The 17424-nt window shown below is 43.5% G+C and overlaps 2 protein-coding genes across 2 annotated transcripts; both read left to right on the top strand.

The window, feature by feature from the left end:
- The first annotated feature begins 989 nt into the window (after positions 1 to 989).
- Positions 990 to 9178, top strand: oclnb (occludin b). Its single transcript, XM_046841399.1, has 9 exons — positions 990 to 1089; positions 1578 to 1647; positions 1733 to 2387; positions 2475 to 2639; positions 3647 to 3765; positions 5661 to 5765; positions 7275 to 7446; positions 7987 to 8028; positions 8125 to 9178. Exons 2-9 carry the CDS (start codon positions 1610 to 1612, stop codon positions 8221 to 8223), a joined length of 1395 nt encoding a protein of 464 aa, XP_046697355.1. The 5' UTR covers positions 990 to 1089; positions 1578 to 1609; the 3' UTR covers positions 8224 to 9178.
- Positions 9179 to 9678: 500 nt separating this feature from the next.
- Positions 9679 to 14110, top strand: gtf2h2 (general transcription factor IIH, polypeptide 2). The gene is made up of 15 exons (XM_046842456.1): positions 9679 to 9929; positions 10532 to 10609; positions 10687 to 10723; positions 11015 to 11101; positions 11185 to 11235; positions 11326 to 11380; positions 11586 to 11691; positions 12337 to 12427; positions 12509 to 12596; positions 12735 to 12842; positions 12954 to 13017; positions 13171 to 13277; positions 13370 to 13472; positions 13584 to 13623; positions 13716 to 14110. The coding sequence occupies exons 1-15, from the start codon at positions 9871 to 9873 to the stop codon at positions 13824 to 13826; spliced, it is 1185 nt and encodes a 394-aa protein (XP_046698412.1). The 5' UTR covers positions 9679 to 9870; the 3' UTR covers positions 13827 to 14110.
- Positions 14111 to 17424: the final 3314 nt, after the last annotated feature.

Genomic DNA, 17424 nt, shown 5'->3' with positions numbered 1-17424 from the left:
CTTCTATTAGACTTTAAAGCCGAAGTTGTGGATGCAGTGTGTTTCGAAGTGTGTGTGTTATAGTGGTAAATGGCCGTGAACACAAGAGGAAGTACATTAGTTTCTACCTCATTGTAATCAGCCATCTGGACCATGAAAAAAAATGTAACCCAAACACTCTGACAAAGGGAAATGAAAACCTCACAACACATTCACATGTTCTGGTCAGGATTGAAGTGACACCCGATCCAATCCCGGGAATACTGAGCTTCGCACACACACACACACACACACACACACACACACACACACACACACACACACCTATAGAGGAAATTTGGCATAACAATCAAGCATTTTCTGAACAGTAGGAGGAAACCAGAGGAAACCAAAACAGACACAGGGAGAAAAATTAAAGATCGATGTCAAACCCTGAAACCATAAAAAACAAACAAACAAAAAACAGGAGAAAACTGAAAGAATATGTTTAACGGCATAAATCATTTTGTGATTTGGACCATTTGGGACAGTAGTAGAGTCTAAGGAAAGCCCCTTTCTGTGTACTATTTATTTATCATATTATTCATTTCATATTCATTAGTTTCTCATTATTTATTCGCATCAACCTGTACATATGTAAATATTTTTACTCTGCCTTCTACAGTAACTTGCGCAATCTTGTCCGATCTAATCAAAACGCTTCTATCAAAACTTTTCATGAAATCAGTCGATCGGAGTGTTTAATTTTCTTCAGAGATACGAGGGCCTACAATAATTGTATACTGTTTATTCTCATTCAAATGTGTTCAAAAGTCAATTTTAGTAAATCATTTGATAATCATTTGTAATGTGGGGAAAAATATACAGGGGAGGCCGTGAATTTTGCACAACACAAAGGAGATGAAATTAGCATGCGCGAGAGTGTACGCCCTTTGCGGAGAGAGGGATGCGGCCGTCCCCGAGTGGGCGTGGCTTGATTGTGTACCTGTACATACCTATTGCACACTGCTCACCTGTCTCACAGCAGCAGCAGGAGAGAGAAGGAGAGAGAGAAAGAGAGAGGGAGAGAGAGAGAAAGAGAGAGGGAGAGAGCTTGTCTCAGGTGAACAGGTGAGTAATCGCATTACGTTGCTCTGTTTGGTTGTGATGTCGGATTTATCCACGGTGATTACACTCTATCATCTATATTCTATAAAATGTAAATACTGAAAAATGTAAAAAAAAACAAATATGTATCTGAGGATTGTGTGTATTATATTTGTTTAAAGGCACAAGCCTCCCTTATGTTCTGTTTTTCTCTTTCTCTTTGTGAAAGTCTATTTATGAGCACTTGAGGGCGTGAATTAGTCTATCTGGATCTTATTCCTTTAAACACTTTCAAAGGAGCATCCACATTCTCTGTGCCTTGTCGCGAAGAATCATCATCGTTCATGCAAAACTCTGCGGCGGTGAATGTAAAACACATCCCTCAGGGCTCTCCAACGGCTCATAACTCTAGCCTGGATACGATTCAAAAATCTGAAGTCCAGAACAGTGTTTGAGGGAGTAAACTCATGTGTTGCTGTTTGTTGTCTGAAATAATTTTGTTGTGGTAACAGGAATTCCACACGTCCACCAGAAGACACCCATCATGCCTTCACATAAATACAGCAGCAGCAGTAAGAGGACGTAAGTTGTGTTTATAAATAGATTCGGGATTTGGAAATGTATACGTAGAAGGCATGAGTGATTGGGTTTCTCATTTTTGTTCCAGTCCTCACCGGATGTCTCAACACACGTTCTCGCACTACCCGGACGATAAGCTGCTCCACTTCTACAGCTGGGGTTCGCCGCCTGGCGTGATTAAGATCCTGAGCATCATCATCATCATCATGTGTGTGGCAGTGTTCGCGTGTGTGGCATCAACGCTGGCTTGGGACTATGACATGGATAACATGGGACTCGGGGGCTTAGGAATGGGCATGGGCATGGGCGGGATGGGGGGCTCCTCCTATGGAGGAGGAGGATACAACATGTACGGAGGCGGCATTGGAGGTGGGTCCTACGGCTACGGTGGTGGCGGATACTACATGGACCCTACAACGGGCAAAGGCTTCATTATTGGCATCTCCGCTATCACGTTCTTTGCCATGCTCATCATCTTTATACTGGTGATTTCGAGGCAGAGCACAGCCAAATCCCCCAGGTTCTACCTGGCGAGCATTATAATTTGTGCCATCCTGGCTTTGTTCATGCTCATCGGCAGCGTGGTGTACCTGGTGGCTGTCAACCCCACGGCACAGGGCACCGGGTCCATGATGTACAACATGATCTGGCAGCTGTGTTCCCAGTACCAGAATCAACAGCAGGCCACGGGCCTCTTCATCAACCAGTACATGTACCACTATTGTGTTGTGGAACCTCAGGAGGTGAGCAGTCGTCAGTTGTACCAGAGGTCATGACAGCCCCTGAAAAGGCGCATTCCTTACTTTTGAGTCTTGCGTTCTTTTTTCCAGGCCATTGCTATCGTTTTGGGCTTCCTGGTGGGCATCGGGCTCATCATTATGATGGTGTTTGCTATTAGAACCCGTTCCCAGATGAACCGATATGGGCCACACCGCGTGCTTTGGGAGGAACCCCGATCTCTCAATGACGGCTTGTCTCATGGAGTTGAAAAATGGGTGAGTCGAACGCTTTAAGGCTTTGCGGCGGTAAACAACCAAAGCAAATCTTATTCAAGAATCTGATATACAAGGCATCATGGGTAAAGCTTCTGGGTGTGGCCAAGATACCTGAATGCCTTAGCTACATCTTAACTTACAATCAGTGAAAGCGCCTATTGTTTGAAGTAAATCAAGTTTAATCAGACGTATCTGTGTTAATTATTAAACTATTGGACTTTTCCTTCTTTTTTCTTTTGAATTCCTTTCATATTTGCGTTAGACATTCGAGGCAGCACTTGGGCCTGAGAGGACTTTGATGTCAGCACAAGCTGGGGCAGTTTCGTCCTCCTTCTTTTTGTCCTGGTATCTACAGATAGGAACTGGAGGAACCGGTTCTACCAGGGCTTAATGTTCTTGCATTTTGTTTACCATCGAGAAAAATACAGAGAGAGAGAGAGAGAGAGAGAGAGCGAGCGAGAGAGAGAGCGAGAGAGAGAAATGATGACAACAACAGAAAACAGAATCAATAGTGACAGAGGAACGCCCAACAAACGAGACCTTATAAACAGGGTTCTGTATTTAGTAGTTTGCCTTGTGTTGGCAATGTAATTCTTGATATAATGATGTTTTGATAGTTGCCGGAATATTCTTTAAAATATTCTAGGAATTCTCTAAAGAGTGGCCCCTGTTTAGTAAACACACCAAATCCGGGTTACTGGTTGTTGGAAGGTTGTTGAAAGGTCATTGGAGGGTTGTTGAAGGTTTTTGGCAGGTTAGAAGTTGTTGGAGGGTTGTTGAAGGTTTTTGGCAGGTTGGAGGTTGTTGGAGGGTTGTTGGAGGGTTGTTAAATGTTTTTGGATGGATGTTGTAGGGTTGTTGGAAAGTTGCTGGAGGGAAAGTTTTTGGAAGGTTGTTAAAGGGTCAATGGAGGGAAGGTGTTTGGAGGGTTGTTAGAAGTTTGTTAGAAGGTTGTTGGAAGGAAAGGTTTTTGGAGTGTTGTAATCTGTAAAAATTTTTGTTCGCAGGTCACTGATGTGTCCGGGGATCCAGAGACTTACTTAAACGAGCATAATGACTATGTTGGAAGTTCACGGAATTATCTTGACCGTTCCCTGGACGTTGGGAAACCGCTCTATCTGCCTGGGTGAGTGTGCACATGAAGGATAGAAGATTGATGGAGGAGTGAGTTACCACTTAAAAAAGTTTAAAATCCCCCCCCCCCCATTTCCTTTCCAATTTCATGTTGGGCAAATTAGTTTTTGCACACAGCTGACCTGGGTGAAAATATTGTGAACAACATGGTATTGGAGAAATTGTATTTATGATTGATCAGCTAGGTGTTATCTGGAGGGATGAATGTGGACTGAAGTCAATGCCAACATGAAGTTGGAAGTACAAATAGTATTCTACAGGTAAAGATGTACCTCCCCCCCCCAGCATTCTGGTCTCAAAACAAACTTAACTCCACCCTGAATAAGTATTCTCCTTTGATCTAATCACTATATCTCATTAAGTATTCACTGTGTGGAAAAAAAAAAAAATGCCGTGTCCATGAAGATATACTTGTGTGTGTGGAAGTGTGTGGAAGATCTTAATTGGCCTGCTATAGATCTCAAACCCTACTGAACATGATGAATGTGAGCTCTGACTGCAAACCAGACTTCCTCAGCAATTCATCAGAACCTGAATTTACTAACACCCTTGTTACTGAATGAGAACAAATATCCACAAAAAAAAAAAACCTAGAGGACATAGATCTAGAAAAGTGAAGGTTACGCAGGAAAATGGGGACTAAATGTGGAATGGGATGTGCAAAAAAGTACCAGTGTTATGGTCAGGTGTTGTTCGAATAATGCACTTAAGAAAAAGTAACAGTCTTGGTATCAAGGAGGATTGGGACCTGTTACCGCACAGCCTAACGCAAGCAGTGGAATGTGGAAAGTCTTCAAAAGTTTTGTTCATCCTTCGAACCCGAATACCCTGCTCCACAAGAAGCAAGCCATGTGGCCTGTCAGAAACCGGTTTTTCAAACATTTATTGGCGGTCAATGTTTTTCTGAATGTGTTTCTGAAGGTGAATGCGTCTCTTGCCCACCCTGAAAATTTCACTGTGGTGTAAAACGTCCTGACGTCCTAAACTGAAAACGTTCTTGGATTCGAAAATTAGGCGACGTCGCTGATTATATACCACATTATTCATATAGCGCGTTATTTCCTCGTTGATTATGTCAATAAGCTTTTGCTATAGAAACGTATTAGGACAAGGATTTTGATCTAAGCCAGTGGTTGGAAGCTGTTCTAGTGTCAGAGCGGACAAAACAACTTGTGACCAATCAGAATGGAGAAATGGAGAATTGAATACTAGTCCTTACCTAGAAATTACGACTCAGCTGTGAATGGAGCAGACGGTAATTAAAGGTTCATGGAAAGTATGTAAAAAGTCACCGAGATAATACGACTGGAAGAATGTTATGTCACGCTAAAAGCGAAAGAATGTTACCCGAAGATTACACCTGCTCATACGTTACACTCGATGTGGCACACACATGTATAAGATTAAATTTTCCTTCATTTGATCTAGGAGACCCAAACCTGTTTCAGCATGATAATGCCCTCAAACCCAGCTCCATTTCGATCTGTTTTTTATGGTTTGAAACTGGTTGGAAGATCTCCTGTTATAGAGCTCTGACCTCAACCCTATTAAACCTCTTTGGGATAAATTGGAACACCACCCGAGGTCTCCTTATCTCACCTACATCAGTATCTGACTGACTGAATGAGTAGCAAATCACCACAAAATCTAGTGGAACATTTTCACAGGAGACTAAATGTGAAATCTTATGGTCAGGTGTCCACAAAGGTTTAAAAAAGTACATATTTCTAACCAGTTTAAACACAGACATGGAACCTACAGCCAGTGAATAGACAAAACGCTTTTAAATGTTTTCAACCCTGGTGTTTTTGTTTATGTCTGACCTCATCTGTGTGCAATTTTTTTTTCTTTATTTATTTAAACATGTCTGGTTCTTCTCTATGACAGGGGCTCTGACACGACCAGCACGACGATCGTGATGAAGGGCCGATCGAGAGACTACGACACTGGAGGAGAATCAGCTGACGAGCTGGAGGAGGGTGACTACGAAAGGTAAGTTAAAAACACGCTTCACACGCATGGGGAAAAAAAAACATGTATTGTTTATGGTTGTGCTGTAGGAGTGGAAATTGTAGCTCATTGCTGGACTTTTTCAATGAGAAGGTTGTGAGCTCAAATCCCAAAACCAAGAGGCCTCTCCTGGGCCCTTGATTGAGGCCCTTGAGTAGTTGGATTGGTACATTTGGGCTGTTACAATAATTTGTCAGAGAAGAATTCTTTTCTATTGGTGTTTAATCATTGGCTGAGGATTTTGGTGCCACCGTGACCATGATAGATGGCTGACAACAAACAAAGTTGTCACCTGACGCTTACCTCATTACCGTTATTTGTGTTCCTAAACAATCGTGTTTGTGTGTTTTTTGTACGTGGAGAAGAACTTCTTTAGAACATGGCATTCAGTGCATATTGCACTGAAAACGTAACGACTGAGATTTTAGTTTTTCTATTTTTTTGTTTTTAACATTTGTTACAGTTAGAAGTGAATTAGATGGCGATAACTATAACTATGGGAGACAATGGGAGAAAAATTCAAAAATTCTGTCACACTTGTATGGTTTTATATACCACCATCAAAACAAATCCAGACCCCAATCAAGCAAATAAAATTGTAAATGTGAAATTCTTTCTGCACATATTTCTGCAATGTTACGGGTCAGACATTAAAGAGCGCCCCCTGGAACACAGAGGGTTAAAAGCTTTGCTCAAGGGCCCAAGAGTAGCAGCTTGGGGCTTGAATGCTTGACCTTCTGCTCAGTAACCCAGAGCCTTAAACCCTGAGTTACCACTGCCCTGGACGTAAAGATGCGAACGTGGTTAACACATGAGTAGTTTGGCTTCCGGGTCTAAAATCGTGTTTATTTATGTGGCGAGTTTCGAGCCGCACCTTCGAAAGGACGAACTGCGATGATGATGCAATCATGTTTGAGAACCAGTACTGGTGTTGCGGAAAGCTATATGAAAGAGAATATCTGGCATCTGGGAACCTAGTATTCTAGGTTCCCAGATGCCAGGATGTTTATAGCTTTTATAGTGTTCTTGTTCTTCATGCAGTTCAAGGCTTTCAAATCCAGGCTAAGATCTACCTGAACCCAGGCTGATGCAGGCACCTATGCCGCCTTCCAGGGTTTAACGTAGTTCCAAGTCGCTGCTCAGCCGCCTTTTAGGAAAAGGTTTGATCGTCGTGTGATCGTGTGATCACGAGAGGAATACTAGTGGTTGCATTCAGCTCTTTTTTTTTAAAAACCTTATCAACCACAACATCTTCCTGGCTTCAGCACTTTGCTGTATACACCGGTGCACTGGTTCGACTGTAAATAAGGGACTGTATTTCAGCCAAATGGTGTTTTATTAATAGCTCAAATTTTGAGATAGTTGGAAAACTGTTGAATCCTCGAATCTGATTCGGTTTGAATCACAAAACCAATCCGAGACACTGCAGCGAGACTAATGGCTTCTACGGTGACATTGTTGTGTAACTCATTCTTTTTCGCTTGAACACAGCGAGTTCCCTCCCATCGTTAAAGAAAGCGAGCGGGCGGACTACAAGCGACAGTTTGACCGCGACATGATGGAGTACAAGCGTCTTCAGGCCGAGCTCGACGACATCAACCAGGGCCTGGCCGACGTGGACCGGGAGCTCGATGGCCTTCAGGAGGGAAGCCCACAGTTCCTGGTGAGAAAAAAAAATAGAGAAGTTCAGTTATAGTGACTGCATATTGTGTGTTTATTACTGAATACACAAGTGCAAATACTATAAATACTGTATGGACAAAACCTTTGTGGCCACCATTTCCTGTTATAATCTCCAGTCTTCTGGGAAGATGCGATGTCTCACTAGATTTGGAGATTTTGTGCTCAATCAGCTGCAAGGGTGTACAAGTCAGGTACTGATGTAGGTGAGGAGGTCTGGGGTGTGGTTCTAATTCATCCCAAAAAGTGTTTAATAGGTTTAGAGCTCAATAGCAGGGCCACTCAAGAGCTTCCACACACCTATGGAAAGCAGATCTACATGGAACTAGTTCAGGTTTTGGCTCTCGTAGTTCAAGTGAAGGAAAAATTACACAGAATAGAAAAAAAAACGTTCCACAATTGGCGGGTGGGAAAGTCAGGTGTCCAAATATTTTCGACAAAACAGTGTATTCGAAGCTGACGGGAATCTTGACGTCTTTCAAACGAATGGCTCTCCATTAATTCCTTTTCTCGTCCCTGTCAGGATGCCATGGAAGTGTACACACGACTGAAAGGCTTGAAACGGGTAAGAAATCCTCTTTTTTTCCAATTTTTTTTCTCACTTTCTTTTTTAAAAACAAAGCAAAACATCTCACGACATCTCACGCTGTGTCCCTCGCAGTCGTCGGATTATCAGGTGAAGAAGAAGAGATGCAAACAGCTGAAAGACAAACTCTCGCTGCTCAAGAAAAGGGTGAACGATTATGACCGGAGATCGTGAGCAGCTCGGAGGAAACCTTATGTTTTTTTTTTGTTTTTAAAGTGTGAAGCTTTCCATTGGTTTGTTTGTCTTCCTGTTCAGGTCTCTGAGTCGTCTTTTTTTGAGACATCCTCCATTTCTCCTGTGTTGCGTTTTCTTCGCTCTGTGGTGACCTGTGATGGGAGAAATGTGAAGCTGAAGCAGAATCCAGATTGTTCAGTATCTCGATGTTTTTTATCAGGACTTGTGAACCCTGCCACCTTTTTTTTTTTTTTTTTCCACTGAATTCTGGCTGAGGACCAAAAATGTGCATCTCAGCCACAGGACTATACCTCCAACTAGGACATCAAATCCAGGAAGCACTTTTAGATTGAGACCAATTTAATCATCAGGAAAACCAAATATAAAGTGTTTCACATGTGTGTGTGTGTGTGTGTGTGTGTGTGTGTGTGTGTGTGTGTGTGTGTGTGTGTGTGCGTGTATGTGTGTGAGTGTGTGTGGAAAAAATGTGGAAAAAAATGAAATCTTATGACACGATAAAGAAAAAAATATCTTTTTGCTTACTGTATTTTATAACACATTCGAGTTCTTTTATGTAAATAATTTTGTCTTTTTTTATTGTATTATTCTTTATATTGAATCATTATGTAATATTGTAATATTATTTTTTTTCAACATACTTACATACTAAAAATACATCCTGAAATTCAACAACATTTGTGTGACATTTTTGATTTGTTATGCATTATTATTATTATTATTATTATTATTATAATTATTATTATTAATATAATTTTTTGCATAATTTGACTCTTCAGGTAAATACTTTTGCATGTCCATTCTGTATTGAACAACTGATGAATAATGTATTATTTCCGTTTTTTTTTTTTTACACGTTATGAAGTTTTACTTTGTGTTCTGTCGTGTTTGGTGCATATGAAATTGTAATAAAACTAATAATTATGATTAATAATAAACATGAAATTCTGAATATACAGTAAATTACGAGGTGGTATGAATTTTTTCCGGGACTAGCGCGCCACAGGTCCGTTTGCTTTCGCCGGATGTCCCCCCTCAGACGCCTTAAAACCTGACAGTAGAACTCGCTATTGATGATCCGCCCCCTGGGGACAAATTTACAATGCACAATGTGGGGAAGGGTCGTACTTGTACACCCGAGTTTTGTCACCGTTGATGATCCTCGACATAAAGGACTCAAAACACCTCGAACGAAAACTTAACAAATCATCTTTCACGTCTCTGTGGCAGATTTGACCAGTTTTTACGTTGGATCTTTAAGCACGTGTGTCAGAATAGTCTTTTGGCCCACTAAATTATGACGGCCGGTGCTCCCTGTGACTGTGCGTGCAGCCTTGTGCTGCCACCTTGTGGCGTATTACAAAACTAGTCTAGAAATTTTTTTTATTCCACCTCGTATAACCGGAACTGAAAATACGGCGTGCTTGATTTCTGAGGGGACGGATTATGGAGTTGCACACACGGTTTTCCCTAAAGAAGCGCTAGTTACGTTTTTGCTAATAAATTCAATATTTAAAATTGTGCTTTTTGGTAATTTGATAAACTAAAGATTTTGAGCTCCGTGTAGGATTTTTGTACTTGAATGTTTAAGTTTGTGAGCAGAAAGCGGGGAAAGTAGTTTTGTGTGTAATGATGGATGAGGAACCGGAGAGAACGAAGCGTTGGGAAGGAGGTTATGAACGGACATGGTGAGTAAATAAAGTAAACAAAAACAAAAAAACATAGAAACAGATTTCGGTTGAATCCTGAGCAACTTTTTAATTCAGTATAAAAGTTTCGGTTTGGTTTATTGAATCCCTCAAATGCTGTAAAAAAAAAAGCATGTAGGATTGAATTAATGTTCATAAAACAACCTGTAGTGTTTATAATCCCTGTGGTGTTTATAATCCCTGTGGTGTTTATAATCCCTGTGGTGTTTATAATCCCTGTGGTGTTTATAATCCCTGTAGTGTTTATAATCCCGGTAGTGTTTATTCGTGTTTCGGAGCTACAGTACACGAGACAGGCACCAGATTGAGGTTGTGAGTGCTCTGGGATCTGAACCCACAACCTCCTGGTCATCAGTGTATAACTGCATAAACAGTAGGATTGAAGTGTCTGAGAATCCTGAAGCAAACGTCGAATCCAATAACATGCTCCTCTGTGGGTTCTTTGGGTTCGTCCCATAATGTGTTCGGGTATATGGAGCACCGGGATGTTGTAGTTTCTCATCCCATCGAATCCCAGAAGTGCATCTCTGTCTCAGGTCTACTGTTCCTGAGTAAATGGAAGTTTTTCTTTTGGTCCTCAGGGAGGTGCTGAAGGAGGACGAGTCCGGCTCTCTGAAAGCCAGTGTAGAGGACATTCTGTTCGAGGCCAAAAGGAAGAGGTGTGTGTGTGTGTGTGTGTGATAATAAATATCACGTATCTGCACGTGGACTGATGTTCAATATCATCATGTTGTAGGGTGTTCGAGAGTCATGGGCAGGTCCGACTTGGAATGGTGAGACCCCATCACCAATATTCTCCTTCTTCATCCTCTCCTCCTCCTACACCTCCTCCTTCGTCTTCATCATCATCATCTCCTTCTCCCTTTTTTCCTTCTTTGTCTTTTTCTACTTCCTCTCAATTTTCTTTTTTCCCCTGCTTTTTCTTCTTCTTCTCCATCATCTTCTCTTTCTCATACTTCTTTTTCTTCACCGCCTTCTTTTTCTGCTTATCCCTTTTCTTCCTCTCCTCCTTCTTCTCCTTCCTCTTCCTCTTCTGACTATTCTCTGTAATCTTCACTCCACAGATGCGTCACCTTTACGTGGTGATCGACTCATCTCGGACGATGGAGGATCAGGACCTGAAGCCCAACCGACTCACATCTACACTGAAGGTGATGACTGACTGTCTCTCTCTCTCACTCACATACACACACACACACACACACACATACTCACACTCTGGTGTCCTCCTCAGCTCATGGAGTATTTTGTTGAAGAATACTTCGATCAGAACCCCATCAGTCAGGTACGTGTCAGTGTTTATTTTAACGCTGTAGAAATGATATCGGTCCCTGAGTTTGCTGCTGTTCATCACGCCGTTTTTTGTCTCCTGCAGATCGGAATCATCACCACCAAGAACAAAAGAGCCGAGAAACTCACTGAGCTCGCAGGTGAATCTCCGGGATTCTCACTCTGTCTCCCAGGATGTGAGACGCGGTGGAGAAACAAGAATAATAATCATCATCATCATCATTTAAATAACTGCTTCATTACTACTTGTATTAAATATAATAATGATGGTGATCATTATATTTATTTATAAAGTAATGCAGGCTGAAATATTCCGACTGAAATGAAAACTGTAACTTTATCCAGGAAATCCTAAGAAGCACACGGCGGCGTTGAAGAAAGCTGTGGACTCGGGGTGTGTGGGCGAGCCGTCTCTGTACAACGCCCTCAGCATCGCCATGCAGACCCTCAAGTGGGTGGAGAATTCACACGTTACACTCTCACACGTTACACTCACGTCATCTTAGTGCTTCATTACAGGTTACTTTCAGATCACACACACCACCAGATTACTCCAGGGGTCCCTAGACTTTCTTCTAATTTCATCATTTTTCTTTTCTTTAATTTGGGGGGTTACTGGATAAAAAAATATATATATATTCATCAAAAATTCTATAATGAATAAATAATAAAGCTAATATAGCGCTCTCTGTGCAGCACACAGTCTAGCACTAAAAAACAAACAGCACGTGATTTCGGCAGTTCGCCAGAGGCCGCTCTCGTAATGACAGAGGACCGGCAGCCGGAAAAACTATCGGTATGGATTTTTGCAGATAGCCGACAGTTCCAACTATTGGTGCCTCGACCTCTGTTAATAACCGAGGGACATTTTTAGTTTGAAAGCCGACCTTCATTATCAAATACTGATATGATACGAGTAAAACGTCCTCAAAATTCATTTCAAAATACGTCTAAAAGTAGGGGGATGGGGCATAGATTTTAGGAGTACTTTATCTCCTCACTGTGTCGTACCTGTGATGTTTATGAAAAGTTGAATTATTGCTCTGGTGTGTGTGTGTGTGTGTGTGTGTGTGTGTGTGTGTGTGTGTGTGTTCAGACACATGCCAGGACACACCAGCCGAGAGATTCTGGTCATCTTCAGCAGTCTGACCACCTGCGATCCGGCCAACATTTACGACCTCATCAAGGTACAACAGCAGGAATGTTTACCTTTAAAGCAAAACACACACATACACTCAGTATTCTAATAAAAAAATGTTTTTAAACAGACGCTGAAATCCCTTAAGATCCGAGTGTCTGTGATCGGACTGTCTGCTGAGGTTCGGGTGTGTACCGTTCTGACTAGGGAAACCGGAGGTGTGTGTGTGTGTTGATCCTCTCTCCTGACCCAGTTTGAGTGCTCAGTGTGGTGTAATAAAGTCAGGATTAAAGGCGGAGCTCGGAGAACATGCCGTGGTTACATTGATTGTCCGTATCGTTGATGACGTTTAACAGGAATCTACAACGTGATCCTGGACGAGAGCCATTTCAAGGAGCTGCTGACGTTCCACGTGAACCCTCCTCCCGCCAGCTCATCCTCGGAGTGCTCGCTCATCCGCATGGGTAAGCGCACGTGTCAACACGAGCATTAAAGCACCATAACACACTGAGGGTCTGTGGATGAGAAGTCGCTGTTAAGATGTGCATGACAGCGTATTTCTGTGTGCTCTCCAGGTTTCCCTCAGCACATCATCGCTTCTGCATCTGATCAGGACTCCAAGCCGTCCTTCAGCATGTCGTAAGTGCTGGTCACATGGTCACATCCTGAACCAATGAGAAACGTCCTCAGTAATACCGCAGTAGACACGAGAGTGTGGGAGCAGTAAACGTCATATTTAGGTGTGTGTGTGTGTGTGTGTGTGTGTGTGTGTGTGCGCGCTCTCACTCTCAGGCACCTGGAGAGCTCAGATGAAGGACCAGGCCTCAGTCTCGGTGGTTATTATTGCCCCCAGTGCAGAGCCAAATACACAGAGCTGCCCGTGGAGTGTAAAGTGTGTGGTACGGCCTGACCTAAGATTTCTCACACACACACACACACATCATCCTCACATGTCTCTGAAGGTGTGTGTTTGCGTGTGTGCGATTCTCAGGTCTGACCCTGGTCTCCGCCCCTCACCTGGCTCGCTCCTTCCACCACCTGTTTCCTCTGGAAGCGTTTCAGGAGCGCCCCCTGGAGGAGCACACAGGGGACAGGTGTGTGTGTGTGTGTGTGTGTGTGTGTGTGTGTTTAGATTTACATGATGATGTTGATGTGCTTATTTTTTATTCGAGCGCACAGTAAAACACACTTTCCTCCCCGCTCAGGTTCTGCCAGGCCTGTCAAGGAGAGCTGAAGGACAAAAGTGTGAGTTTTTCATGTTTGTACATGTTTTTTTTATCAGATGCATCTTTTTCTTTCATCACACACTCTCTCTCACTCTCTCTCTCTGCCTGCAGGTGTTCACGTGTCCGGTGTGCGTGAGCGTGTTCTGCGTGGAGTGCGACATCTTCATTCACGACACGCTGCACTGTTGTCCGTGCTGCATCCAGAGACAGGGAGCGTCCTGAGGACAAGTTCCTCCACCACGCTCACAGAACCTGCTGTTACTTATTATATAAGTTCTATCTTCTGCTGTACGAACTGAATCCTGATCGTGTGTGTGTGAGAGAGAGAGAGAACACAGTGAAACACCACATGGTCCTTACACTAAATGAAGGCCAGGCAGGTTTTACCCATCACCTTAAACACACACACGTCACACACACACACACACACACACGTCACACACTCTTCAAGATCCTGATTGTCAGGATTAGGTGTGTTGGGTAATAAACAGCATTTGAGAACAGGATGTATGGTATGATGTTCATGGTGTGTGTGTGTGTGTCTAGACTGCAGTTTCGAGATCTCAAAGAGATACAGAGTGGCTCTGAGTGGGAGGGACTTATTTTGTCTTTCCTGTCAATCAAGATTTTTTTTATATTTAGATTATATTTTATATTTATTAAATAGCGTGTTATTCCTTTTACATTGTGTAGATGTGCACTATATGGACAAAGGCGTGTGAACAACCAATCATTAGATTAGAATAAAACATTCATCAGTCAACTGAAGATCTTCATGGAGCTGTTTTGCTTTTGTAGTTCAGGTGAAAGGGATGTCCATGATAGAGGGGAGAGAGACTCTGATGATAGTGTGAGGGTGTGTATGGTAACAGTACTGATAGATAACGACCTGATCTCTTGTTGGACACTAAAAAAAACGAGCCTGTTAGTGAGCTAGTTGTATGATAAACTGTCCCACGCAGCCTGGGGTGCCATTACTTTTCTGTGAGTAATGATTGTGATGTACGAGTGGGGATGAGAGGACGAGGGGGGCAATTAAACTTAGACTTCACTATAATTTATTTAACCTGTGAGGGAAATTATTGCGTTACAGCGGCGGCAGGTTACACAAACAGTAGTGGGGGGACTTATAACTAAATACTATATTAAAAGATGCTACGTAAGAGTGCGCAACTGACCGTTCAAAAAGAAAGAACATGATTGGATGGTGCAGAATGTGAGTCTAAATGGACTGAAAATGGATATGTGTATAGGTTGCTATTAACATCGGATACATAGAGGCGAGTCGTTGTACAGTTCGATGGCATACAGTGGGAATGATTTCCTGAAGCGCTCTTTGTGACAGCGAAGCTGAATCAGTCTGTGGGAGAATGAACTCTGCTGCCTCTCTGTGGCATCATGTAGTGGGTAGATTGGATTTTCCATGAGGAGTTAAAGACTGGTGGAACACAACCGCACTTATCAGTACTACTGTTATTGCTTTAGAACAGAACACTTTATTCGTCACAAAAATTACAGCACAGAAAGTCTAGTTTGTATATCCCAGCTAGTTCTAAAGCTGGGGTTAGAACGCAGAGGGTGAAGGACCCGAGCACGGCAGCCTGGTGATACCGAGGCTTGAACCCCCGACCTTCTGATCAGTAACACAGAGGCTTAACCACTGAGCTACAACTCCTCTGTGCTCATGCTTCAGAACTGAGGAATGTTCCAGATCAGGGTAAACATATATTTTGTATGAATGTGGAGTTTGGAACCTGTATAAGGTCATCAGTGTTTAAAAAACTGCAGCTATTCAAATATTCAGGGAATATTACATTTCATTCTGATGGCTCTAGATTTGGGATTTATTAGAAGCGTTTGGAGGGTTTCATTTTAGAAAATAAGCCCGGTCCAGAAAGGAAGTGTTCCATGCAGGACTTGGTGGCTCAGTGGTAAGAGCCAGGCCTCTCATGTGTGAGGTTCTCGGTTTGAATCCGACACTGTCTGTGTGCCGTCATTGTCTGTCTGTCTGTGTCTGTGTGAAAGGTAAGTAAGTAGTAGGTGGGAGTAATTGGTAGAATATATGAGGAGTGTGAAAAAGGTAAGTAAATGACAGAGTAGGAGGGTTGAGAGTAGATGTGGGGTAAGGGAAGAGAATAGGAGGGGCAGGGGTAGAGTAGGAGGTTAAGAGTAGATGTGGGGTTGAGAAGGAGGGGGTAGATGTGGGGTAAGGGAGAGAATAGGAGGGGCAGGGGTAGAGTAGGAGGGCTGAGAGTAGATGTGGGGTAAGGGAGAGAATAGGAGGGGTAGAGTAGGAGGGCTGAGAGTGGGTGTGGGGTGAGGGAAGAGAATAGGAGGGTTGAGAGTAGATGTGGGGTGAGGGAAGAGAATAGGAGGGTTGAGAGTAGATGTGGGGTAAGGGAGAGAGTAGGAGGGCTGAGAGTAGATGTGGGGTGAGGGAAGAGAATAGGATGGTTGAGAGTAGATGTGGGGTAAGGGAGAGAATAGGTGGGGGTAGATGTGGGGTAAGGGAGAGAAGGAGGGGTAGATGTGGGGTTGAGGGAGAGAATAGGGGGTAGATGTGGGGTTGAGAAGGAGGGGTCGATGGGGTTGAGAAGGAGGGGTAAGGGGTTGAGAAGGAGGGGTAGATGTGGGGTAAGGGAGAGAAGGAGGGGTAGATGTGGGGTGAGGGAGAGAATAGGAGGGGTAGATGTGGGGTAAGGGAGAGAAGGAGGGGTAGATGTGGGGTTGAGAAGGAGGGGTAGATGTGGGGTTGAGAAGGAGGGGTAGATGTGGGGTAAGGGGTTGAGAAGGAGGGGTAGATGTGGGGTTGAGAATAGGGGGTAGATGTGGGGTTGAGAAGGAGGGGTAAGGGGTTGAGAAGGAGGGGTAGATGTGGGGTTGAGAAGGAGGGGGTCGATGTGGGAGGAGAGAAGAGGATAGGAGGGTGTTGTGTGTTTTTTCCTCCTCTCCGTCCGTCCCCACTCCCTCTCCGTCCGTCCCCACTCCCTCTCCGTCCGTCCCCACTCCCTCTCCCGTCCGTCCCCACTCCCTCTCCCGTCCGTCCCCACTCCCTCTCCCGTCCGTCCCTCCCTCTCATCTACTCTCCTTTCCCATCCCTATCTCATCTACTCTCCTGTCCCTCTCTCCATTCTCAGGGGTCCTGTCATCCCTTTTTATTAAGTTCAGGCCTTCTGCTTCTGAGGACAGGACCCCTTCCCACCCACTCTTTCATCTACTCTTCCTCTTACCTTCCACTCCTGCCCCTTACCTTCTCCTCATCTTACCCCTAACTCAGGCCTCCTTCCCACCCACTCCTCCTGTCCCTCATCTACTCTCCCATCCCTCTCCCTCATCTACTCTCCCATCCCCCACCCCTTCTTCTCTCACCTGTCCCTCCCTCTCATCTACTCTTACCCCATCTACACTCCTGCCCCACCTACTGTGTCATTTACTTACCTTTTTCACACTTCTCATATATTCTACCAATTACTCCCACCTACTACTTACTTACCTTTCACACAGACAGACAGACAATGACGGCACACAGACAGTGTCGGATTCAAACCGAGAACCTCACACATGAGAGGCCTGGCTCTTACCACTGAGCCACCAAGTCCTGCGTGAAACACTTCCTTTCTTGACCGGGCTTATTTTCTAAAATGAAACGCTCCAAAAGCTTCTAATAAATCCCAAATCTAGAGCCATCAGAATGAAATGTAATATTCCCTGAATATTTGAATAGCTGCAGTTTTTTAAACACTGATGACCTTATACAGGTTCTAAACTCCACATTCATACAAAATATATGTTTACCCTGATCTGGAACATTCCTCAGTTC

The sequence above is a fragment of the Silurus meridionalis genome, chromosome 27 (assembly GCF_014805685.1).
Source record: "Silurus meridionalis isolate SWU-2019-XX chromosome 27, ASM1480568v1, whole genome shotgun sequence".
Taxonomy (NCBI): Eukaryota; Metazoa; Chordata; class Actinopteri; order Siluriformes; family Siluridae; genus Silurus; species Silurus meridionalis.
This window is presented reverse-complemented; position numbering and strand designations above follow the sequence as displayed.